Genomic DNA, 24,667 nt, shown 5'->3' on the forward strand with positions numbered 1-24,667 from the left:
TTGTTGAAATTTGAAATCTGAATTACTTTCGTTTATTCAGAAAGCATATCAACCATTTCCGATTCCGTTTTCGTTAATAAGAAATGTCTTATGTCCTGAACTTTTAATTACAACCAAAAGTTGCGAAAAAGTTTTCCAATTTAATTGTTTACAAAATCTGGTTAACATCATCACGTTAAATCAATAAACTTTTGAAACTGTTTGATTATTCAGTTGATTAGAAAACAATTCCATCAGGTAATTGATAATCACTTTCACAGAGATTTCAATGAATAGTTTGAAATGATCGAGATTCTGATTTGACCAAAGGAAATTGAATCAAATTGATTATGCAGTTAATGTCTACTGATATTTGTACCGAATTGTGGATAAACTTCAAGTTGATTGTACACAATTAATAGGAAATTTTTCCAATTGGAAAACAAAGGTTATAATAAACTATTTTTCTGTTTAAATGTTTGGTATAACCGATTATTGTGTAAATTAAAAACAATTAAGAATAACTTTTTATTATTATTTTCAATTGATTCAAATCTTATTCAAAAGATTGGATTGATTCATATTAGATTATTAGATTAACAATCATCACCAATAAACAATTTCATAGCAGAAACAATTAAAATGTTAACAGCTATTCAATGATTATTCAATCATTTTGTCTTAATCTTTCATTTTTCCAATATGATTATTATGATCTGATTTTGTAATTTGAGTTTAGGTCTACACAGAAAATTAGAATACACAATTAATAATATCATACACAGTAGGTTATTTGCTTTTTGCTTTTTTTTCAAATTAAATTGACTATTAGGATAACCTCTTTCTCCTCATTGATGCTATAATTTAGTTTATGGTCATTTGAATGTCCAAAATTTTAATCATATCGAGGTCGAGGATGTTCATAATTTTCTGCATCAAAGTAAGTCCAAAACTAAAGAGATCGCAATAGGAAAAAAAAGAAGAAAAAAAATCAGTTAAGAATCAAATTCAGTTAAGGTACCTTGAGATCTTATCGGAAATCATATGAACAATTTGCTTACCTTGTAGTTCTTTTTCTCATATCGATTATGAGGTTCTCTTTGCCTATTGATAATACCACTAGAATTAAGAAGAATCGAAATAGATAATTAGAAACGTGTAACTAATTGAAAGGCATTAGGGTTAAGAATTGGGTGAATGAATCATTAGGTAGACACTCACACTCCGTCCGGTGTTTGCAAGGCTAATCTCGCGAGATAGGTACCAGCACCCAAAGCAGCAGCACCACTGAAAACGACAATAGGGATAATCTAAAAAGAAGAAAACAAATAAATTTAATTTAATCACAAATAGTTGAAAATTCTTATCCAAAATAGTAAAAGAAAACAAGACCAATACATGAATTGATGTTCACTTACTGCTGGAGCTTTCTTACAATGATGAATGATTCCTTTAACAATTTCCGACATATTTACTGTAGATACTTAAACTTATACTAAAGAGATGATCAACAAACAAACTAGTTACCAATTCAAGAATAAAAATTCGATTTGATCTAATTAACTAATTGAATCCAAACCAAAACACAATCAAATGTCACCAAAAAATTAACAAGGTTAAAAGGAGTAAGTTTAGCACCGAGTGTCTATTCTCACAGCAATTGCAGTCAAATTAGCATTCGGAATCCAATTTCAAATTTAATCATTGAATTTAATTTAATAAATTCCTTTACAATTAACATGATCTCAATTTAATGAATGATTTTTTTTCCATTTTTAACTATTCATTATTCATTATTCATTATTTATCATCGATGAATAATTTCGTGCAATTAAAAGGATAAGATTTGTAGAGATTTAAAATTAATTAGAAAATTTAATTGGCAGAAACTAAATCTAAGAATTGACACAATTAATGTTTTACAATAATGGAAGAATTAGACGAAAAAAGTGTTTAATTGACAATTAAGTGGTAGGAAATACAACAGTTAATTTTTTTGTGTGTATGTGTAAGTTTCTTGGTAAACTAAAGATGAATAGACTATTATTTTTTTTTGTTTCTTTGATTGTGATCGTTTTTTATATCAATTAACATCTAACATTTGACAAGGTTCCATTATTTTTTACCAGGTTTAATTGTATCAGCTGTAATGTCATATTCCTTATCAGCAATATTGAGCATAAGAGAACCAGAGTTGAGATAAACCTTGTTTTGTGAACTAGCGACCTAAAGATCAGGAAGAAGAGAAAGAAATTTAAGTTTAACATGATCATGAAAAGCAAAAGAATCGATAAAATTGATCTTAGAAAATGAATGGAGATAATTAGAACGATTAACTGACCGTCTTTGCGATTTGTTGGGCAGCTCGAATCTTCCTAAGCTTGAGGTAGCCAGGATCCTTGGCAATGGATTCACCTAAGTAAAGAAGAGAGTTAAGGAAATTTTTTGTGCAATAATTGTGGAAAGATTTTGAAAGCTAGAAAAGCAAAATAATCAGATTACTAAAGTTTAAATCATCAAAAGTGAATTAAGTAAATCCTTTCGAAAGGGAAAGGATTTTTGTGCGACTTAGTAGATATAATCAAGAAAATAAACACTTCAATCAACTCAATCAAAATTCTAAAGTCAATTTGATGTTGTCCACCTTTTACAACTCCATTTAAGAAGCTATAAAAAGGATTAACCTTTCACCTCTCCTCAAAAAGAAAAGAGGTGAATGGAGTTAAGATTAATGGACGCTTATCATTCTGAAGATATACTAGTTCGCCTTCTTCAAGTTTTTCATCATTAAAATGCTTCAAATATAAGGGAAAGAATAAAATATTAGAGATAAATTGTGAAAAGTATGAAAAGGATATCATAAGAGCAGATTCGGCTTCTCCCTCCGCTTGAACGATCTTCTGTTGTCTCTCTTGTTTGGCTTGTTCAACGATGAATGCGGCTCGTTGAGCTTCCTGTTGGGCGACTTGCTTAGATTCAACAGCAGCAGCATATTCCTTACTGAAACTTAATTCAGTCAATGAAACATCATCCAGAATAATATTGAAATCTTTGGCTCGGTCTATAAGCTCCTTACGAACAAGAAGTGATACTTGCTGACGCTGTGTAATCAACTGGGATGCATTGAATTTGGCCACAACACTTTTAAGAACCTGAAATTAAATCAGTCACATTATAATTGTGGACAAAAAGAGATAAACTTTTTTTCTTATAATCAAATTACCTCATTACAGATTGATGGTAAAACTCTTTCATCATAATCGGTTCCTAACATTCTGTACATTTCCGGTAACTTGACAGCGTCAGGTCGAGCCAAGACTCTTAATGAAATATTGACCATTTGTAAATCTTTGCTACCAGTTGGTGAAGAAATTTTTCTGGGCCGTGATCGAATGTCGTAAATGATTGGATATTGAAACCAAGGTATTCTGTAAAGAGAATTTAAAACAAGGAAAAAATTATTTAATAGAGAAGAAAATGAGAAACATTCCATTCATCAAAACGAAATGGAAAAAAAAATCGGTTTCACTTTCAAAGAAAAGAATCTTACCTAAAATGAAGACCTTCAGGATAGATTTCATTTTGAATACCACCTAATCGACTGAAAATGATGGCACGGTGACCTCCTTCAACTGTATAACAATTTAACCAATGTCACAATTAATTAGACAATTAACTAAATGAAACCACATGGGAAACAAAAAGAGGAAAAAAAAATCTCACCGGTGTAGACTGATTTAGTTAGACCATAACCTAAAGCACCAGTAGCTGCTAAAAGCTTCAAACCAAGACCAAGACCTTTAGGACCACCTTTGCCAAATTTATTGGCCATATCTGCAAATTGTTGAGACATTTTTAATTAGCTAATTAAATTTAATCAAGGACAAAATATTTCAAACAAACAAACACTTTTACCAAATGAAATAATCTCAATGTGATTGCACATTTTTCCTTCTAAGTGCCGCCATCTTGGGACGAAGAAAAAAAAACAACTCAATTCATTTTAATGTGTAAGTCAAATTCACGAATTTTTAATTGGTTTCACTTATAACTGGTGATTTTCTTAAATGTCTTGTAATTTAACTTTTCTAGTTTAGAAATTAACATCTGAACTAACTTTAAGAATCAATTTAGAGCATAAGATCTTATTCACCTTTAACCTCTCGGGCATCTCGTAAGTTTTGCTGGTCATTACATTTATCATTTTCATATTATCATTCTAATGGTCAACGTTAACTGTAAATGTAAATTGTGATTTAAATTGTCAATAATGTCAGAATCAAGTGACCAAGTGAAAACCAGAATTGTACAATTAAGTGATGCCGTTGAGGCCTTGAGTTTATCAATATTTTTCGGTTCTAAATCAATCGAACCCAATTCGATTAAAAATTACAAGGATTCGTTACAAAAACACATTCTTCTAAATCAGTTTCACTTTAAACGATTGAATTTCATTGGGACTTGGGTGTTTTCCGTTAATTTTGTTTCATTTTTCATATTATCAGTGTCACAATTAACTCTTTGGATTAATCTCACCTCGGGAGCAATCACAATTGTCCATGATTGTTTATTAATCGCCTCGGGGGTTTATAAGTACAAAGAATGTGAAAGTGTAAAATCTAAAAGTTGGATTAGATATCTTCAGATTGAGATAATATTATTGGTAATCAGAATTAATTCAATATTTGCCATGATCTTAGAGCATGTTGAGAGTAAATCAATCAACAAATTAGATAATTCATCATCAGGTAGACTATTATTTTAATGATATTTGGTCATTTGAAGATTTAAATTGTCTAATTTGTAATAATTTGCATGTATTAGTTGAATCTCAGGATAATAATGGTTCCAGTAACAATCCAATTAGTTTCTATGCTCTTTACCTGATTAATTCAATTTGTATTTTCTACCATGTTTACAATTTATATTTCATTCGAGTGATGCTTGTGATCATACGAATAATGAAAAAGTCAAAGAAGATCAGTCGACAATTAGAAATTCAATCCAAGCCAAGAATCAAGACGAATCCTTTTACCAACAAGGTTTGAAATACTCTACAATTAAAGAGCTTCAATTATCATTTACTAATCCAATTTTTCTCAATAGATTATGGTTACACCTAAAAAAGAGGACCAATCATTTGAGCAAACAACAGTCAGAGGAAATTGATCTAAAAAAATGGAGATAATTAGAACGATTAACTGACCGTCTTTGCGATTTGTTGGGCAGCTCGAATCTTCCTAAGCTTGAGGTAACCAGGATCCTTGGCGATGGATTCACCTAAGTAAAGAAGAGAGTTAAGGAAATTTTTTGTGCAATAATTGTGGAAAGATTTTGAAAGCTAGAAAAGCAAAATAATCAGATTACTAAAGTTTAAATCATCAAAAGTGAATTAAGTAAATCCTTTCGAAAGGGGAAAGGATTTTTGTGCGACTTAGTAGATATAATCAAGAAAATAAACACTTCAATCAACTCAATCAAAATTCTAAAGTCAATTTGATGTTGTCCACCTTTTACAACTCCATTTAAGAAGCTATAAAAAGGATTAACCTTTCACCTCTCCTCAAAAAGAAAAGAGGTGAATGGAGTTAAGATTAATGGACGCTTATCATTCTGAAGAATCGTAAGTTCTCCTTAATCTTTTATTTACCTTGGTTTTTTATTAACTGTTCACTCCATTTATCATGCAGGACAATTTCATGAATGATTATCAGTACAATCGCGATTTCAAATACCCACATTTGTTTAAAAGTATTTTGACCAAGTTTCCTAATTGTAAGAATCTTATGATCGATGTTGCCTACAAATACATAAATAATAAGATGATGATCGTACGTTCTCCTTAATCTTTTATTTACCTTGATTTTTATTAACTGTTAACTCCATTTATCATACAGGACGATTTTTTTGATGAGTATGAGTACGATGATCGTGATATTGAATATCCAAAACTGTTTAAAAGTATATTGATCAAGTTTCCTAATTGTAAGAATCTTATGATCAATGTTGCCACCGAATGCATAAATAATAAGTTAGTGATCGAGATAATTGAAATGTTACCCAATTTGAATCTATTTGTTCAAAATGTATATCAACCTTTAGACAATAGAGAAGATCCAGATTATTATACAGGGCGTTTTTTTACCCACTACGGCTATTTCACTGAATATCTCCGAAATCAAAAGTCATATGAATGTCAGACTTGACCAGAGGACTGAACAGAATTGAAGCGCTCGACCCTACGATTTTCGCGGTCATTGAGGTCATTTAACGAAGGTAGCATTTAAAGGTCATTTTAAGGTCTTTGTGTGAAAGAGCGAATCAAATAACCCCTCAAATTTAATTTTGAAGTGCTTGTGATGAAAGGATTAAAAGATCTGTATCTCAGCTGCTGTTTGACGGAATATCATCAAACCCAAGACTTATGTGTAACTTTTTGTGCTCTTTCACACAAAGACCTTAAAATGACCTTTGAACGCGTCCATCGGGAAATGACCATAATGACCTTGAAAATCATAGGGTCGAGCGCTTCAATTCTGTTCAGTCCTCTGGTCAAGTCTGACATTCATATGACTTTTGGTTCCGGCGATATTCAGTGAAATAGCCGTAGTGGATAAAAAAAACGCCCCGTAATTTAGTTGATAGACATTTCAAGTCAACTGGTCGCAGAATTGCTATCTACTTATTTTACAGCAAAGGATTTGGACGAATCATTCGGAACTCATTGAATGAAGATATTGTCAGTCCTTTCAAAACCGATAACTCATTTGTTCATAAGTATTTCCGCTGTGGAAAAGATTCATATCCATCAATTTTCTAATCTGGAACAAAGATAACCAATGAACAAACTGCTTGCATTAAGATCCCAGTAAGGTGCAAATAGACCTTGAAAAGCGGGTACAAAATAAACGCCACCAGAATCTTCAACTTGATTTGCCAAACTTTCGATTTCATTGAAATCATTAATTAAACCAATATTATCCCGAAGCCAAACCATTGAGGCACCAACAACAGCAATACTGCCTTCTAACGCATAAACAGCGGGTTTTTCATCAATTTTGTAAAATGAAACATCCAGTTCCATAAGTACTTTTAATCTGACCAGGAGAGAGACATTGGTGACCCACTAAAGCTGAATGCTGATCACCAATAACCTAAAGCAATTTAAGAAAAATATGACAATTAGAATCATAAAATCACAAAAAATGAAATCAATCAACTTACACCAGTGACAGGAATCCCTTGTAAAGAACCAGATTTGATTAAACCAAAGTGTTATGCCGATGATTGTATTTTAGGTAAAATTGATACCGGAATCTTGAATACTTTTCTGTTGTAACAATTAACAGATAAAAAAACGGATATTAGTAAAATGCAAATAATCAATCAAAAAGTATGGAAGGTTAAATATGATTTTGTTTGTTCAACTTGCTCAGAATTAATGTTCGACATCATGATGTATCAGCCAATTTTGTCATTAAATAATTACAGTTAATTCCTATGATTAAAGATTAAAGATTGATTGACCTTGTAGAAATTGAAATCACGATTAGAAGTTTAAAGATTAAATAAAGACATTGAATTATTATTAACAATTCATCATCAGGTAGACTATTATTTTAATGATATTTGGTCATTTGAAGATTTAAATTGACTAATTTGTAATCATTTGCATGTATTAGTTGAATCTCAGGATAATAATGGTTCCAGTAACAATCCAATTAGTTTCTATGCTCTTTACCTGATTAATTCAATTTGTATTTTCTACCATGTTTACAATTTATATTTCATTCGAGTGATGCTTGTGATCATACGAATAATGAAAAAGTCAAAGAAGATCAGTCGACAATTAGAAATTCAATCCAAGCCAAGAATCAAGACGAATCCTTTTACCAACAAGGTTTGAAATACTCTACAATTAAAGAGCTTCAATTATCATTTACTAATCCAATTTTTCTCAATAGATTATGGTTACACCTAAAAAAGAGGATCAACCATTTGAGAAACAACAATCAGAAGAAATTAGAAAATAATAAATTTTTGGAGTTAATAAGTGAATTTATTGAGTGAATGTATTAATAACTGAAACAGATCGAAAATGATTACCTTCAACCACATGAATTTCGCGGGTCGAATCTCAGGTCACAGGACTAAAAGCCAAAGATTAATAGCTTATTACTCTTTGCTAAAAGCTTTTAATTGTATGATGGTTGAGCCTTTGATCACCATTACAGTTGATTGTTTTCCAATTACTCTTAAGTTGATTATCTTCATAGAAGTTCAATTATTTCAAGTTTTAGTCTACCCTGATTCTCAAATGGATATTTCTGATTTGTGAAAATGCAACTAAATGATTTACCTAACGATTGTTTATCGTATATATTTGATTATTTTCCGGAACTTAAACAACTTTTGACTTTGTCGACAGGTAAGAGAATATTTTTATATTTTTCTAATTGTTTTTACTGAAAATATTCAAATGAAACTCATCATTCTTTTTATTATTAATACATTTTGATGAACAGTTTGTAGTGGATGGAACAATTTAGTTAAAAGGAGACTGAAAAAAGTTCAATATTTACATTTGGATGTATCTTTCGGTGAGCTATTGTCATTTCGATCATTGAAAGGTTTAAATTAATTCTGTTTTTTTTTCTTTATTCTTTTAATTAGCGACTCACTATTCTGACTCTAGGAAATATTCATCTAAAAATCATGTCTACACATGTAACATTGGATTACTTGAGAGAGTAAATGTTTCTAAACTCTTACCAAATCTCAAAGTAAGTCGCTTATTTTAGAGGACAAATTAATTTATATTTTGATTATTTACATGTAAGAAGAAAACGTTTTCTAATCCATCCTGAAATTTACTAGTTTTTTACAGTAAATTATTACGACAATAACCAGTGTATGTGCAAGGCTGTAATCAATGTTTTATCGACTTCGAACACGTTGATTGGATTATCGGGGCGCACTCCATGTTGCGGAAGTAAGGCTCGCATTTGCCCTCGTGGTGTTGACATCGATGAAATAGTGCAACATTGTGGTAATTTGGAATATCTTTCGTCGGAGTCGAAACCTTTTATTTGGAGTTTTTTCTTCTCATTTGGAGACAATTTGAAACACTTTGAAGCTTTGGTAGATCTCTCTGGATTTTCTTTTTACCATGGAGCTTCTGATTCTTTTGCAAGAATATTGGCGAAAATGCCAAATCTTGAAACTTTGACTTTGTTATATGACTCTGAAAGTAATTATTAATATTTTGATTGTCTGAATGCGATTCACGTACTAATTTTTTTTCTCTAATATTTAGTCAAACCTCGCTGTTGGCCTACACCGAAAATAAATTTGAAACAGCTCAAAATTCTAAATTTTTACATGGGATCTTCGACTTTTCAAGTTTTATCTCTTTTCCCTGAATTACCTAGTCTCTACTTGCGAATTGATATGTTAAAAGAAGTTCAAACTTTTCCTACTTCGGATATTCATCCGAGTGTCCAAGATTTAGTAATACGAATCGTAAGTTCTCCTTAATCTTTTATTTACCTTGGTTTTTTATTAACTGTTCACTTTATTTATCATACAGGACAATTTCATGAATGATTATCAGTACGATCGCGATTTCAAATACCCACATTTGTTTAAAAGTATTTTGACCAAGTTTCCTAATTGTAAGAATCTTATGATCGATGTTGCCTACAAATACATAAATAATAAGATGATGATCGAGATAATTGAAATGTTACCCAAGCTGAATCTATTTGTTCAAAATGTTTATCAAGCCTTAGATGATTGGAAAGATCCGGATTACTTTAATTCAGTCGATAGACATTTCAATTCAACTGGTCGCAGAATCGCTATCTTCTTATTCAAGAACAAAGGATTTGGACGAATCATTGAGTATTCACATAATGAAGATATTGCCAATCCTTTCAAAACCGAGAACCTATTCATCCATAAGTATTTCCGCAGTGAAAGACATTCTTATCCATCAATTTTCTAATCTGGAAGAAAGATAATCAATGAATAAACAAAAAGAGAATAACATTACACCAAGCAAATTATCTGTAAATATTAATATTTATCATAAAGTGTAATTTGCGGCCATTCCTCCGTCAACCTTTAATCCTGAACGCGGAGGTTTCATTAGAACTAAAATATCGCTCGTACCGAGTGCAATTAGACCTTGAAAAGCGGGTACAAAATAAACTCCACCATTAATAAATCAATCAAAAAGTTAAAATTGAAAGGTTAAATTTGATTTTGTTTGTTCAACTTGATCAGAATTAACGTTCGACATCAGGATGTATCAGCCATATGCTTTGTCTCAATTTTGTCATTAAATGATCACAGTTAATTCCTATGATTAAAGATTAAAGATTATATGTATGCTCATTATATGGAGACTAAAGATTGAGAGATTAATTTACCTTGTAGAAATTGAAATCACGATTAGGAGTTTGATCGAGAAAATCGTCGACAATTTGACGGGTTCTTCCATCAGACCAAATGATCACCATGACCAGGTGAATGATTAAATGAAAACATTGAATTATTGAAAACAATTTGAGTTGATTTTATATCAGAAGGATAATCAAATTCATTTACATGTCGCTAGAAAATTTTTCCATGTTTTCTATGTAATAAACATCACAATTATTAATAGTTGATATAAAAATATTAATAAAAATAGCAAGTAATTTCTTATTCATGACTTAACTTTTCTTATGATCAGATTTCATTCAGTCTACTTGAATTTCGCGGCTCATACAAAATCTGAAACGAGTTTAAGCTAATTAACTTAATTTCGCTTTGCAGGCCTAATAACTTGTTATCATAACGATTTTAATTTTCGATTGTCAAAACTCTGATCATTTTTACGCTTGGTAGTTTTCCAATAGACCAAAAGTTAATTATTCCCAATCAAGTATCATTTTTTAGAGTTTTTGTCAACCTGATCGTCAATCGGATATTTATCACGATGCAATTAAATGATTTACCTGACGATTTTTTATTTCATGTATTTGATTATATTGATTGTGTTAAACAACTTTGTATTCTGTCGACAGGTAAGAGAATATTTCTGTCTTTTTCCATATTGTTTTCTTTGGTAAAATGAAGTTAATTGATGTTTTGATGTTTGTAGTTTGTCGTTTATGGAACAATTTGGTTAAAAGGAGACTGGAAAAAGTTCGAGAATTACATTTGAAGAATCTGATGGTGAGTTATCTTCATGTCGATCATTAGAAAAGTACAATTATGTTTCTTTTTCTTTATTCTCAGAAGAAATTACTAAAAATAAGGTTTATCACATTTATGTCTCACGCAATTATCCCCCTCATCATTCTGTCTACACCAACGACTTTGGATTTATTGAGAAAGTGAACGTTTCTAAACTTTTACCAAATCTTAAAGTAAGTCGCTTATTTTAGAGGACAAACTAATTTACTAATCCATTTTGAAATTTGTCAGTATTTTAGAACTAGTTATTCAAAAGGTCAAAAGTGTATGTGCAAGGCAATGATCAATGTTTTATCAAGTTCCAATACGCTGATTGGATTATCGGGTCAATCTCCATGTTACAAAAGTGAATTCACTCTAGATTCCCGTGTTCACGTCGATGCAATAGTGCAACATTGTGGTAATTTGGAGTATCTTTCGTCGGGATCGAAACATTTTATTCGGAGTTTTTTCTTCTCATTTGGAGACAATTTGAAACACTTTGAAGCTTCGGTAGATCTCTCTAAATTTTCTTTGTACCCTGGAGCTACTGATTCTTTTGCAAGAATAATGGCGAAAATGCCAAATCTTGAAACTTTGACTTTGTTATGTGAACCTGAAAGTATTTATATTAATTATTTAAACTAGATCCAGATACTAATTTTTTTTTCTAATATTTAGTCGAACCTCCTAAATGGCCTACACCGAAAATGAATTTGAAACAACTCAAAATTGAATATATTGACATTGAATCTTCCCCTCTTCAAGTTTTATCTCTTTTCCCTGAACTACCAAGTCTACACTTAAGTTTCAAACAACAAGGCGAAGCCAAAGCTTTTCCTACTTCCAGAATTCATCCGGATGTCCAAGATTTGGCATTAGAAATCGTAAGTTCTATCTAATCTTTTCATTTCCTTTGGTTTACCACTAATTCAATTCAATTTATTACACAGCAAACAGTACTTGAATCACCTCTCTTATACGCACAGCAAGGACTACAAGCAGAGGAAGATGTCGACTGCGGTGAGCTGATTAAAAGTGTATTGGCCAACTTTCTCAATTGTAAGAATCTTATGATTTGGCTCGAAAATGGATTCACCGAGAATGTTTCGGTGTTCAAGATAATTGAAATGTTACCGAACTTGAATCTTTTTGTTCTACATGTTGATGGCATACTTTGCACTTGGAAGGACCCTGGTTACTTTGATACTGTCGATAAATATTGCAAGTCAATTGGTCGTCGAGTCGCTTTTTACACAGTCATTGATGTTGATTTTCACAAAAAAATTCGATATTCAGTGAATGAAGATATCGCCAATCCTTTTAACACCGAAAATCAATTCATATATAAGTATTTTCGTCGTGAAATTTAATTTTCATAAAATTTCTCAGCGGAAACACAGATATAATCAATAGATAAACAAACTGAACTTTTCTATCAATCAAATTATCTGCAACTATTGTTACTAACAACTTAAATTTTATAATTCGAATCTTTTGATCCTCTGAGGTTTATGTGTAAAAATCACTCAGAACATGAATCTTAAAGTTATTTCAACAATCAATTTACCAATCTTTATTTCCTTGATCAATTTCAAACTTATTGAAAATAATAATAAAGTTTATTACTTTTTGTACTAGCAAAGATAATTCAGTTGTAAAGATCAATTGATATCCAATGTCTTTTGAAATGACCAGTCCTCCTTTCAATCCTTTATCGTATTAATATTAATTTAGTTTCAATTCGAGATGAGTTAAGGTATCATTACTGGGCTATTCTTAGATTCTGTGAATATTTAATAAGATTTTATTGGTGACTTAAATGCTTATAAATTGATTTAATTCAGTCCACTTGAATTTCGCGACTCATACAAAATCTTAAACGTCGCCCGGGTCTTCAGTTAATTGCATTGATTTAATTACTTGTTGAAATCTTAAGATTTCAACAATTGTTGAAAAATGATATCAATCTTATTATTATATTAGTTTTTACTTTAGGACTGCTGACCCTCTGATCTATTTTGAAATTGTCTTCGTTTATTGACTTCTCTGATGACTTCTGATAGGGAAGAGATGAACTGTAAATAGCTCGTGCAAATATTAAAAGTATTCGTAGCCCTTCCTGCTCTTCTGCTGGATCCATGTGAGGTTTAATTGTTTTGTCAATGAAACTTGATGATCCTGCACCATCATGAGGCTTATCTAAAGCTAATTGTCTTCGTTTATTTACTTCTCTCATCATTTTATCATGATGCGCTTGAAGACCAGGAATATCTGATCGATCATTAAGATCACCAGCTTTAGACGATTTTTGAAGATAAAACATAAAAGACATTGGAGAAAGAAAAACAAATTACCTAGAGTTGAGATCTAATTGATTAAAATTAATCATTCATCAAGATCAAGTTTGATTACGACTTTTTTCTCATTTTATCGCGAAAATGAACATGATAATCATGTTTATGACGTTTATTCACAATTCAATAGACATTAAATATTATCTTCGATTATCACTTATCACAATTACACCGAGAATCGAATTAATATCTAACAATTAAACACTAATCCTGCTACTAGCAATGTCTTTGTAAACAGTCAATCAAAGTTAATCATTTGTACAATTTTAAATACAAACCAAATTTCATTATTATCTTGAGATTGAGACGTTAATAAAATTACACTTTAATTGGCTAACTTGACAATTGATTGTTAAAACTTATAAAATCCGTTAAATTAATTTCCATTATCCATTGGATTAAATTGAATGTTCACTTTCTCTGATATTTATCTTACAACAATTAATCTACTAATCTAATCTAGTTTTTCTGATTATTACATTTAAATGTATCCAATCTTGATTCAAATTTTAACGGTGAATGTAATTGAAACAGATCTAAATTGATTACCTTCAACCATTTGAGTTTCGTTGCTCAAATCTTGTTATCATTGTGATTCTAATTGTAGGATGATTAACCTTTTTATTTGACGTTTTGTCAACCTTAATTCTCAATTAGATATCAGTGATTTGTGGCAATGGAATTGAATGATTTACCTGAAGATTGTTTATTGCATATATTTGATTATTTTCCGGATCTTAAACAACTTTTGAGTTTGTCGACAGGTAAGAGAATATTTTTATTCTTTTTAATTCCATTCTAATTAATTTCTACTGAAAAATTCAATTGAAACTCATTATTCTTTTTACATTTTGATGGACAGTTTGTAGTCTATGGAATAATTTGGTTAAAAGTCAACTGAAAAAAGTTCAATATTTACATTTAATACAATGCGATGGTGAGTATTCTTGGTATTTTGATGCTCTAGAATGTTCATCTTACAACCATATCTACACGAATGACCTGAAGTTCTTTGAGAAGGTGAATGTTTCTAAACTGTTACCAAATCTAAAGGTGAGTTGATTATTTTAGAGGAGAAAACTAATTTGCTAATCCATTGTGAAATCAATCAGTATTTTGAAACTAGTTACTATTTGGATGGTCAACACTGTATGTGCAAGGCAACGATCAATGTTTTATCGACTTCGAACACATTGATTGGACTGAAGGGTGAATCTTCATGTTACAAAAGTAACTTCAGTTTTATTCCCCATGCTCACATCGATGAAGTCGTAAGACATTGTGGTAATTTGGAGTACCTTTCGTCCGGATTTAAACATTTTATTCGAAGTTTTTTCTCCAGATTTGGAGACAATTTGAAACACTTTGAAGCTTTGGAAGATTTCTCTGGATTTTATTTTCACCCTGGAGCTTCTGATTCTTTTGAAAGAATAATGGCGAAAATGCCAAATCTTGAAACTTTGTCTTTGTTTGAAGAACCTGAAAGTATTTATATCGATAATTTGAATTAAATTCACATACTAATTTTTTTCTCTAATATTTAGTCGAACCTCTTAAAGGGCCTGCACCGAAAATGAATTTGAAACAACTCAGCATAGAAAGTATTGACATTGAATCTTCAACTCTTCAAGTTTTATCTCTTTTCCCAGAACTACCAAGTCTCTACTTAAGTTTTGCATATCAAGGAAAAGCCAAAGCTTTTTCAACTTCCAGAATTCATCCAAACGTCCAGGATTTGGTATTAGAAGTCGTAAGTTTTATCTAATCTTTTATCTATCTTTTTTTACCACTAATTCGATTCAATTTATTACAAAGCCAATAGAGGCAGCGGAAGTTGTCCACTGCGGTAAGCTGATTAATAGTGTATTGGCCAACTTTCCCAATTGTAAGAATCTTATGATTTGGATACGTTTCGGATTCACTGATAAAGAAATGGTGTTCAAGATAATTGAAATGTTGCCAAACTTGAATCTATTTGTTCTACATATTGATGACATAAATGGCACTTGGAAGGACCTTGATTACTTTGATACTGTCGATAAACATTGCAAGTCAATTGGTCGTCGAGTCGCTTTTTACATAGTCATTGATGTTGATTTCCACAAAAAAATTCGATATTCAGTGAATGAAGATATCGCCAGTCCTTTCAAGACCGATAACCCATTTGTTCATAAGTATTTCCGCTGTATAAAGATTCATATCCATCAATTTTCTAATCTGAAACAAAGATAACCAATGAACAAACCGCTTGCATTGAGATACCAGTAAGGTGCAAATAGACCTTGCAAAGCGGGTACAAAATAAACTCCACCAGAATCTTCAACTTGATTTGCTAAACTTTCGATTTCATTGAAATTATTAATTAAACCAATATTATCCCGAAGCCAAACCATTGAGGCACCAACAACAGAAATACTGCCTTCCAATGCTTAAACAGCGGGTTTTCTATCAATTTTGTAAAATGAAACATCCAGTTCCATAAGTACTTTTAATCTGACCAGGAGAGAGACATTGGTGACCCACTAAAGCTGAATGCTGATCACCAATAACCTAAAGCAATTTAAGAAAAATATTATACAATTAGACAGAAAATCACAAAAAATGAAATTAATCAACTTACACCAGTGACAGGAATCCCTTGTAAAGAACTATATTTGATTAAACCAAAGTGTGATGCTCATGATTGTATTTAAGGTAAAATCTATACCGGAATCTTGAATACTACTGAATTTCTGTTGCATCAATTAACAGATAAAAAAACGGATATTAGTAAAATGCAAATAATCAATCAAAAAATATGAAAGGTTAAATTTGATTTTGTTTGTTCAACTTGCTCAGAATTAACGTTCGACATCATGATGAATCAGCCATATGCTTTGTCTCAATTTTGTCATTAAATCATCACAGGAAATTGAAGGTAAACATAATCTTGATTAACAATTTAAACTACTCACTCGCAAAGATAATGATCCCACTCAAGTGTCTCAATGTTCATAAGGAAAGTTCGACTCGCATTAGTAACATCGGTCGAATGGACACCACAGAGATTCCAGAGTAGCCATGAATCAATTATTCCAATAAGTAATCGACCATTTTCTAAGGCTTCTTTTACCGATCAATTCTTTGCTCTTCAATTTTCTCGGCCAATACAAAAGTAAAGTTGATTTTTCTATCAAAAAAAAATCAAATTCATTTAAATGTCGCGAGAAAATTAATGTATTCTGTGCAATAAACATCGCAATTCTAAAATATTAATAATAAACAATAGCTTGTAATTCCTTATTCACAACTTAATTAATTTCTTAGATTTAATAAGATTTCATTCAATCTTCTTGAATTTCGCGGCTCATTCAAAATCGTAAACGAGTTTCAAGCTAATTAACTTAATTTCGCTTTGTCTGGGCTAATCACTTTTTATCATAACGCTTTTAATTTTTGATTGTTAAAACTCTTATCATTTTTACACTTGGTAGTTTTCCAATAGACCAAAAGTTAATTATTCCCAATCAAGTATCATTTTTTAGAGTTTTTGTCAACCCTGATGGTCAATCGGACATTTATCACGATGCAATTAAATGATTTACCTTACGATTGTTTATCGTATATATTTGATTATATTGATTGTTTTAAACAACTTTGTATTCTGTCGACAGGTAAGAAAATATTTCTGTCTTTTTCTAATTGTTTTCTTTGGTAAAATGAACTTAATTGAAGTTTTGATGTTTGTAGTTTGTCGTTTATGGAACAATTTGGTTAAAAGGAAACTCGTAAAAGTTCGAGAATTACATTTGGAAGGATTCGAAGGTGAGTTGTCTTCATGCCGATCATTGGAAAAGTTAAATTATGTTTCTTTTTCTTATTTCTCAGACGAAATACCTAAAAATGAGGTTTATCATATTTATGAAACTTCATGCATTCATTCATCTTATCATTCTGTCTACACCAACGACTTAAGATTTGTTGAGAAAGTAAACGTTTCTAAACTTTTACCAAATCTTAAGGTAAGTCGATTATTTTAGAGGAGAAAACTAATTTGCTAATCCATTTTGAAATTTATCAGTATTTTAAAACTAGTAATGTGGATGGTCAACAGTGTGTGTGCAAGGCAACGATCAATGTTTTATCGACTTCGAACACGTTGATTGGATTAAAGGATGAATCTCCATGTTACAAAAGTTACTTCAATCTTAACCCCCATGCTCACATCGATAAAGTCGTAAGACATTGCGGTAATTTGGAGTATCTTTCGTCGAATTCGAAACGTTTTATTCGGATTTTTTTCTTCGGATTTGGAGACAATTTGAAACACTTTGAAGCTTTGGTCGATTTCTCTAAATTTTCCTTGCACCCTGAAGCTACTGATTCTTTTGCAAGATTAATGGCGAAAATGCCAAATCTTGAAACTTTGACTTTGTTATGTGAACCTGAAAGTATTTATATTAATTATAAACTAAATCCAGATACTAATTTTTTTTATTCTTATATTTAGTCGAACCTCCTGAATGGCCTAAACCGAAAATTAATTTGAAACAACTCAAAATAAGAAATATTGACATTGAATCTTCAACTCTTCAAGTTTTATCTCTTTTCCCTGAACTACCAAGTCTACACTTAAGTTTTGAACAGCGAGAAGAAGCCAAAGCTTTTCCTACTTCCAGAATTCATCCGGATGTCCAAGATTTGGCATTAGACATCGTAAGTATCTCTAATCTTTTATTTATCTTTATTTTACCACTAATTCAATTCAATTTATTACACAGCTAACAATAGGTGAGAGAATGCGATTTTTCATTCAGCCAGCACCTTATTCAGGTGAAGATGTCGACTGCGGTAAGCTGCTTAAAAGTGTATTGGCTAACTTTCCCAATTGTAAGAATCTTATGATTCGGATCCGCTACGGATTCACTGAGAATGATTCGGTGTTCAAGATAATTGAAATGTTACCGAACTTGAATCTTTTTGTTCTACATATTGATGACATAAAAGACACTTGGAAGGACCCTGCTTACTTTGATACTGTCGATAAACATTGCAAGTCAATTGGTCGTCGGATCGCTTTTTACACAGTCATCGATGTTTCTTTTCACAAAAAAATTCGATATTCAGTGAATGAAGATATCGCCAGTCCTTTCAACACCGATAATCAATTCATACAAAAGTATTTTCGTCGTTTGTTTTGTGATAACGTATTTTCATAAAATTTCTCAACGGAAACTAATATATAATCAATAGATAAGCAAACTAAACTTTTCTGTCAATCAAATTATCTGCAACTATTGTTACTAATCCTTTATCGTATTAAAATTTATTTGGTTTCAATTCGAGATAAGTTAAGGTATCATTACTGGCATGTTCTTAGATTCTGTTAATATTTAATAAGATTTGTTGGTGACTTAAATGCTTATAAATTGATTTAATTCAGTCCACTTGAATTTCACGACTCATACAAAACCTTATTATCATATTGGTTTTAACTTAAGGACTGCTGACCCTCTGATCTATTTTGAAATTGTCTTCGTTTATTGACTTCTAAACTGACTCAGATCAAGATCAATCGGAATTTCGACTTTTTTCTCCTTTTATCGCAAAAATGAACTGTTCACAATTCAATAGACATTTAAATATAATCTTCAATTATCACTAATCACAATTACACCGAAAATCAAATTAACCTTTTTACTTGACGTTTTGTCAACCTTCATTCTCGATTAGACATCAGTGATTTGTGGTAATGGAATTGAATGATTTACCTGAAGATTGTTTATTGCATATATTTGATTATTTTGCGGATCTTAAACAACTTTTGACTTTGTCGACAGGTAAGAGAATATTTTTATTCTTTTTAATTCCATTTTAATTAATTTCTACTGAAAAATTCAATTGAAACTCAAAATTCTAACTATTTACATGAGATTTTCAACTTTTCAAGTTTTATCTCTTTTCCCCGAATTACCAAGTCTATACTTGCGAATTGATATGCTAAAAGAAGCCAAAACTTTCCGCTCTTCCTATATTCATCCAAGATTTAGTAATAAGAATCGTAAGTTCTCCTTAATCTTTTATTTGCATTGGTTTATCATTAACTGTCGACTCCATTTATCATAAAGGTCAATTTCTCGAATGATTATCAGTACGATCGCGATTTCAAATACCCGCAGCTATTTAAAAGTATATTGGCCAAGTTTCCTTATTGTAAGAATCTTATGATCGATGTTGCCTACAAATGCATAAATAATACGTTGATGATCGAGCTAATTGAAATGTTACCCAAGCTGAATCTATTTGTTCAAAATGTTTATCAAGCCTTAGACGATAGGAAAGACCCAGATTACTTTAATTTAGTCGATGGACGTTTCAAGACAACTGGTCATAGAATCGCTGTCTACTTATTTAACAACAGAGGATTTGGACGAATCAGTCAATATGAATGAAGATATTGCCAGTCCTTTCAAAACCGATAACCCGTTTGTTCATGAGTATTTCCGCGGTGATGATTCATATCCATCAATTTTCTAATTTGGAACGGAGATTATCAATGAATAAACAAAAAGAGAATAACATTACACCAGTCAAATTATTTGTGTATATTAATATTCATTCATATATTCTTATATTATTTATATTTATCCATTCATATTAGTGACTTTCTAGCTTCAGCTAAAACTCCGCTCAGAACTTTTTTCACCGAAAGTGAACCTAAATTTTGTAAAATGAGACATCCAGTTCCATAAGTACTTTTAATCTAACCAGGAGAGAGACATTGGTGACCCACTAAAGCTGAGTGCTGATCACCAATAACCTAAAGCAATTTAAGGAAAATACAATTAGACAGAAAATCACAAAAAATTGAAGCAATTAACTTACACCAGAGAAAGGAATCCCTTGTAAAGAACCAGATTTGATTAAACCGAAGTGTGATGCTGATGATTGTATTTTAGGTAAAATTGATACCGGAATCTTGAATACTTTTCTGTTGTATCAATTAACAGATAAAAAAACGGATATTAGTAAAATGCAAATAATCAATCAAAAACATGAAAGAGAGAGAGAGTTTGGCCTGAAATCATGGCGCATCCTAATGCGGTCGCTTCAATTTTCGCAGGTCTCACAACTTTAACATTATTGAGATCAGAAATTATTTGGCACAAAGTATCATTTGCGGCCATTCCTCCGTCGACCTTTAATCCTGAACGCGAAGGTTTCATTAGAGCTAAAATATCAGTCGTTTGGAAAGCGACACTTTCCAACATCGCTCGGACCAAGTGAGATTTTTGAGTAAATTGAGAGAGACCAATGAACAAACCGCTTGCATTAAGATCCCAGTAAGGTGCAAATAGACCTTGAAATGCGGGTACAAAATAAACGCCACCAGAATCTTCAACTTGATTTGCCAAACTTTCGATTTCATTGAAATCATTAATTAAACCAATATTGTCCCGAAGACAAACCATTGAGGCACCAACAACAGAAATACTGCCTTCCAATGCTTAAACAGCGGGTTTTCTATCAATTTTGTAAAATGAAACATCCAGTTCCATAAGTACTTTTAATCTGACCAGGAGAGAGACATTGGTGACCCACTAAAGCTGAATGCTGATCACCAATAACCTAAAGCAATTTAAGAAAAATATGACAATTAGAATCACAAAAAAAATGAAATTGATACCGGAATCTTGAATACTTTTCTGTTGTAACAATTAATAGATAAAAAAACGGATATTAGGAAAATGCAAATAATCAATCAAAAAATATGAAAGGTTAAATTTGATTTTGTTTGTTCAACTTGCTCAGAATTAACGTTCGACATCATGATGTACCAGCCATATGCTCTGTCTCAATTTTGTCATTAAATCATCACAGGAAATTGAAGGTAAACATAATCTTGATTAACAATTTAAACTACTCACTCGCAAAGATAATGATCCCACTCAAGTGTCTCAATGTTCATAAGGAAAGTTCGACTCGCATTAGTAACATCGGTCGAATGGACACCACAGAGATTCCAGAGTAGCCATGAATCAATTATTCCAATAAGTAATCGACCATTTTCTAAGGCTTCTTTTACCGAAGGTACATTTTGTACACATATTGTGCAAGTTAATACACAGAGAAGATGAAACAATTATGATAAGCTTGATTGATCCAGTAAATTGCTTAATAATCAATCTATTACTGATTATGATTTTTTTGCCCTTCAATAACTTGTTTACACCTTGATTTAATTCCCCTGATGAGATAACTCAATTTTCTTATGACAAAGTTCATTATACAGTTAGGAAAATTAGGACATCATATCTATTAATAATTCTGATTTAATTGTTCTCATTGGATGAATTTTTTAATACAAGAACAACTATATTTCTATCAAATCATAAAGTGATTTTTTCAATCAATTTCTTGCACAATTTTCTCGACCAATGCAAAACTCAAGTTGATTTTTCTATCAAAATCAAATTTATTTAAATGTCGCTAAAAATCATCATGTATTCTGTGTAATTAACAGCAATCCAGCTCCAATTAGAGCTACCTCATTACTCTTTGATGTTGAGAGGTAATCAATCAATTTAGATAATTATGTAGACTATTTTCTAGTTATAGTTTTCTAATGAAAAGATTCAATTAAAACTCATTACTCTTTTTACATTTTGATGGACATTTTGTAGTTTATGGAACAATTTAGTTATAAGAAAACTGGAAAAAGTTGAATATGAGCGAAAATGCCAAATCTTGAAACTTTGACTTTGTTATGTGAACTTGGAAGTATTTATATTAATTATCTAAACTAAATCCAGATACTAATTCTTCTCTCAAATACAGGGCTATTCAGCTACTTTGTTAGTTTTCTTTTCCCGCTCACTCAAAAACTACTTGACCGATAGGGTCCATATTTCGTCCATGGAAGTGCAAAACGCAATTGTGATATTTCAAGGTCATGGTCATAAAGGTTATTCATATAATAACGCACTTGAATATCATTTGAAGAACTTTTTGAAAACTAGAAATTTCTCAAGCCTAGTCGTAAAGTAAAAAAGTTCTTCAAATGACCTTCAAGTGCGTTATTTCATGAATAACCTTGAGAAAACTAATTTGCTAATTCATTGTGAAATTAATAAGTATTTTGAAACTAGTTATGGTGTTTTGGTCAAGTTTCCTGATTGTGCGAACCTTATGATCAGACTTCACCGTAAATGCATAACTAATGATTCGGTGTTCAAGACAATTGAAATGTTACCGAACTTGAATCTATTTGTTCTACATTTTAATGAAATAAATGATACTGTCGATAAACATTGCAAGTCAATTGGTCACCAAATCACTTTTTACATATTCATTAATTAGCATATTCTTCTCGGAAATACGTTCGGTATTCAGTGAATGAAGATATTGCCAGTCCATTCAAAACAATTTCAATTTATTCATAAGTATTTTCGCTATGAAGTGAATTTATTTTCATCATTTTTCTAACCTGAAACACAAGGTTAATCAATGACAAGTATCATTCTAATGATCCTCGTAAATGTAAATTGTGATTTAAATTGTCAATTATGTCAGAATCAAGAATTACCGAAAACCAGAATTGAACAATTAAGTGAAGCCGTTGAGGCCTTGAGTTTATCATTATTTTTTGGTTCTAAATCAATCGAGCCCAATTCGATTATAAATTACAAGGATTCGTAACAAAAACACATTCTCCTTAATCAGTTTTACTTTAAACGATTAAATTTCATTGGGACTTGGGTGTTTTCCGTTAATTTTGCTTCTTTCTTTATATTATCAGTGTCACAATTAACTCTTTGGATTAATCTCACCTCGGGAGCAATCACAATTGTCCATGATTGTTTATTAATCGCCTCGGGAGTTTATAAGTACAAAGAATGTGAAAGTGTAAAATCTAAAAGTTGGATTAGATATCTTCAAATTGAGATAATATTATTGATAATCAGAATCAATTCAATATTTGCCTTAATTTTGGAGCATGTTGAGAGTAAATCAATCAACAAATTAGATAATTCATCATCAGATAGACTAGTATTTTAATGATATTTGGTCATTTGAAGATTTAAATTGACTAATTTGTAATCATTTGCATGTATTAGTTGAATCTCAGGATAATAATGGTTCCAGTAACAATCCAATTAGTTTCTATGCTCTTTACCTGATTAATTCAATTTGTATTGGGATATAGCATTGAATCGTCAATAGAAGATCTTGTTAGGGAATAATTTCGATCTCTAAATTTTAGTTCGGATTTGATTTGTTGATCATCTAGATTCGAAAACAATGGTGACCCATTCAAATTATTTATTTTATCAAGTGTATTCTCAACTTGAAGTGTTCCTTTTCAAAGTCCCAAAGACCAAGTGTGGCCTGAAATCATGGCGTATCCTAATGCGGTCGCGAAAGATATCAATCTTATTATCATATTGGTTTTAACTTAAGGACTGCTGACCCTCTGATCTATTTTGAAATTGTCTTCGTTTATTGACTTCTCTCATCATTTATCATGATGCGCTTGAAGACCAGGAATATCTGATCGATCATTAAGATCACCAGCTTCCATTTGTCTCCTATGAGTGAATCTTTCATTCTCATTACTTAAATTAGCTTTTATCTCAACAGGACATAAACTACATTTATCGATAAGATGAGCTTTAATTTGAGTAGCATTTCGCCGATAACGACTGGAACAGAAGACACACTGGAAAGAGTCCGAGGAAGTCTCATAAACATGAGACCAAACGAGTGAAGATTTTCGACCAGGAGCCATTTGTGATGGAGTCATAAATGTAGTTAATTTGTACGTATGAGTTGTGAGGGTACGAAGCTTTTAAAGGTTATATAAATGTATAGACATTTATAAAGACAATTTGTGTTTAAATGAACAGAATAATTTTACAAATTAATAAAAGAAAAAAACGGCGAACAGATGATTAGTCAATTTCTAGACGATTCTTGAAGATAAAACATAAAAGACATTGGAGAAAGAAAAACAAATTACCTAGAGTTGAGATCTAATTGATTAAAATTAATCATTCATCAAGATCAAGTTTGATTACGACTTTTTTCTCATTTTATCGCGAAAATGAACATGATAATCATGTTTATGG

General features: G+C 31.2%; 8 protein-coding genes and 1 long non-coding RNA gene across 9 annotated transcripts; 4 read left to right on the forward strand and 5 right to left on the reverse strand.

Moving 5' to 3' along the window:
• Positions 1–493: 493 nt before the first annotated feature.
• On the reverse strand, positions 494–1,608 carry LOC128387264 (cytochrome c oxidase subunit NDUFA4-like). Its single transcript, XM_053346451.1, has 4 exons — positions 1,398–1,608; positions 1,201–1,289; positions 1,041–1,098; positions 494–931 (listed from the first exon to the last, which is right to left on the reverse strand). Exons 1-4 carry the CDS (start codon positions 1,446–1,448, stop codon positions 875–877), a joined length of 255 nt encoding a protein of 84 aa, XP_053202426.1. The 5' UTR covers positions 1,449–1,608; the 3' UTR covers positions 494–874.
• A 226-nt stretch (positions 1,609–1,834) lies between these two features.
• LOC128386925 (prohibitin-2-like) lies at positions 1,835–3,911 on the reverse strand. Its single transcript, XM_053346039.1, has 6 exons — positions 3,703–3,911; positions 3,530–3,611; positions 3,203–3,407; positions 2,838–3,131; positions 2,321–2,398; positions 1,835–2,205 (listed from the first exon to the last, which is right to left on the reverse strand). The coding sequence occupies exons 1-6, from the start codon at positions 3,830–3,832 to the stop codon at positions 2,095–2,097; spliced, it is 900 nt and encodes a 299-aa protein (XP_053202014.1). The 5' UTR covers positions 3,833–3,911; the 3' UTR covers positions 1,835–2,094.
• Positions 3,912–6,653: 2,742 nt separating this feature from the next.
• On the reverse strand, positions 6,654–7,431 carry LOC128387038 (glycerol kinase 2-like). The gene is given in 4 exon segments (XM_053346173.1): positions 6,654–7,034; positions 7,036–7,133; positions 7,204–7,309; positions 7,412–7,431. Coding segments are annotated over 4 exon segments (471 nt in total). The 3' UTR covers positions 6,654–6,787.
• On the forward strand, positions 7,141–10,492 carry LOC128387113 (uncharacterized). Its single transcript, XM_053346272.1, has 7 exons — positions 7,141–7,879; positions 7,944–8,407; positions 8,505–8,579; positions 8,653–8,762; positions 8,857–9,229; positions 9,296–9,501; positions 9,569–10,492. Exons 2-7 carry the CDS (start codon positions 8,320–8,322, stop codon positions 9,983–9,985), a joined length of 1,269 nt encoding a protein of 422 aa, XP_053202247.1. The 5' UTR covers positions 7,141–7,879; positions 7,944–8,319; the 3' UTR covers positions 9,986–10,492.
• A 244-nt stretch (positions 10,493–10,736) lies between these two features.
• Positions 10,737–12,767, forward strand: LOC128387115 (uncharacterized). The gene is made up of 5 exons (XM_053346276.1): positions 10,737–11,051; positions 11,129–11,396; positions 11,455–11,824; positions 11,884–12,089; positions 12,156–12,767. The coding sequence occupies exons 3-5, from the start codon at positions 11,491–11,493 to the stop codon at positions 12,573–12,575; spliced, it is 960 nt and encodes a 319-aa protein (XP_053202251.1). The 5' UTR covers positions 10,737–11,051; positions 11,129–11,396; positions 11,455–11,490; the 3' UTR covers positions 12,576–12,767.
• A 1,355-nt stretch (positions 12,768–14,122) lies between these two features.
• LOC128387111 (uncharacterized) lies at positions 14,123–15,791 on the forward strand. The gene is made up of 5 exons (XM_053346270.1): positions 14,123–14,323; positions 14,422–14,612; positions 14,672–15,044; positions 15,104–15,309; positions 15,375–15,791. The coding sequence occupies exons 1-5, from the start codon at positions 14,236–14,238 to the stop codon at positions 15,789–15,791; spliced, it is 1,275 nt and encodes a 424-aa protein (XP_053202245.1). The 5' UTR covers positions 14,123–14,235.
• Positions 15,792–17,278: 1,487 nt separating this feature from the next.
• Positions 17,279–18,903, forward strand: LOC128387039 (uncharacterized). Its single transcript, XM_053346174.1, has 6 exons — positions 17,279–17,363; positions 17,427–17,560; positions 17,620–17,788; positions 17,855–17,989; positions 18,049–18,254; positions 18,320–18,903. Exons 1-6 carry the CDS (start codon positions 17,279–17,281, stop codon positions 18,755–18,757), a joined length of 1,167 nt encoding a protein of 388 aa, XP_053202149.1. The 3' UTR covers positions 18,758–18,903.
• A 1,292-nt stretch (positions 18,904–20,195) lies between these two features.
• Positions 20,196–21,660, reverse strand: LOC128387125 (uncharacterized). The gene is made up of 3 exons (XR_008324961.1): positions 21,467–21,660; positions 20,424–20,529; positions 20,196–20,358 (listed from the first exon to the last, which is right to left on the reverse strand). It is a non-coding gene; the product is annotated as an uncharacterized LOC128387125 (long non-coding RNA).
• LOC128387122 (glycerol kinase-like) lies at positions 20,567–21,094 on the reverse strand. Its single transcript, XM_053346282.1, has one exon. The coding sequence runs from the start codon at positions 21,008–21,010 to the stop codon at positions 20,582–20,584; it is 429 nt and encodes a 142-aa protein (XP_053202257.1). The 5' UTR covers positions 21,011–21,094; the 3' UTR covers positions 20,567–20,581.
• Positions 21,661–24,667: the final 3,007 nt, after the last annotated feature.

This window comes from Panonychus citri, unplaced genomic scaffold (genome assembly GCF_014898815.1).
Source record: "Panonychus citri isolate SS breed McGregor unplaced genomic scaffold, ASM1489881v1 Contig00077, whole genome shotgun sequence".
Lineage (NCBI taxonomy): Eukaryota > Metazoa > Arthropoda > Arachnida > Trombidiformes > Tetranychidae > Panonychus > Panonychus citri.

Bases quoted from the DNA above. Each gene is read 5' to 3' on its own strand.
- LOC128387113 (XM_053346272.1), top strand. From the start codon at position 8,320: ATGCAACTAAATGATTTACCTAACGATTGTTTATCGTATATATTTGAT. The intron at 8,408-8,504 runs GTAAGAGAATAT...TTTGATGAACAG, and splicing joins ACTTTTGACTTTGTCGACAG to TTTGTAGTGGATGGAACAAT. The intron at 8,763-8,856 runs GTAAGTCGCTTA...GAAATTTACTAG, and splicing joins AACTCTTACCAAATCTCAAA to TTTTTTACAGTAAATTATTA.
- LOC128387115 (XM_053346276.1), top strand. From the start codon at position 11,491: ATGTGCAAGGCAATGATCAATGTTTTATCAAGTTCCAATACGCTGATT. The intron at 11,825-11,883 runs GTATTTATATTA...TCTAATATTTAG, and splicing joins TTTGTTATGTGAACCTGAAA to TCGAACCTCCTAAATGGCCT. The intron at 12,090-12,155 runs GTAAGTTCTATC...TTTATTACACAG, and splicing joins AAGATTTGGCATTAGAAATC to CAAACAGTACTTGAATCACC.
- LOC128387264 (XM_053346451.1), bottom strand. From the start codon at position 1,448: ATGTCGGAAATTGTTAAAGGAATCATTCATCATTGTAAGAAAGCTCCA. The intron at 1,099-1,200 runs GTGAGTGTCTAC...TCTTAATTCTAG, and splicing joins TTGCAAACACCGGACGGAGT to TGGTATTATCAATAGGCAAA. The intron at 932-1,040 runs GTAAGCAAATTG...CGATCTCTTTAG, and splicing joins ATGAGAAAAAGAACTACAAG to TTTTGGACTTACTTTGATGC.
- LOC128387039 (XM_053346174.1), top strand. From the start codon at position 17,279: ATGTTTGTAGTTTGTCGTTTATGGAACAATTTGGTTAAAAGGAAACTC. The intron at 17,364-17,426 runs GTGAGTTGTCTT...CTTATTTCTCAG, and splicing joins ACATTTGGAAGGATTCGAAG to ACGAAATACCTAAAAATGAG. The intron at 17,990-18,048 runs GTATTTATATTA...TCTTATATTTAG, and splicing joins TTTGTTATGTGAACCTGAAA to TCGAACCTCCTGAATGGCCT.
- LOC128387122 (XM_053346282.1), bottom strand. From the start codon at position 21,010: ATGGTTTGTCTTCGGGACAATATTGGTTTAATTAATGATTTCAATGAA.
- LOC128386925 (XM_053346039.1), bottom strand. From the start codon at position 3,832: ATGTCTCAACAATTTGCAGATATGGCCAATAAATTTGGCAAAGGTGGT. The intron at 3,612-3,702 runs GTGAGATTTTTT...ATTGTTATACAG, and splicing joins AACTAAATCAGTCTACACCG to TTGAAGGAGGTCACCGTGCC. The intron at 3,132-3,202 runs GTAATTTGATTA...ATTTAATTTCAG, and splicing joins TACCATCAATCTGTAATGAG to GTTCTTAAAAGTGTTGTGGC.
- LOC128387111 (XM_053346270.1), top strand. From the start codon at position 14,236: ATGGAATTGAATGATTTACCTGAAGATTGTTTATTGCATATATTTGAT. The intron at 14,324-14,421 runs GTAAGAGAATAT...TTTGATGGACAG, and splicing joins ACTTTTGAGTTTGTCGACAG to TTTGTAGTCTATGGAATAAT. The intron at 15,045-15,103 runs GTATTTATATCG...TCTAATATTTAG, and splicing joins TTTGTTTGAAGAACCTGAAA to TCGAACCTCTTAAAGGGCCT.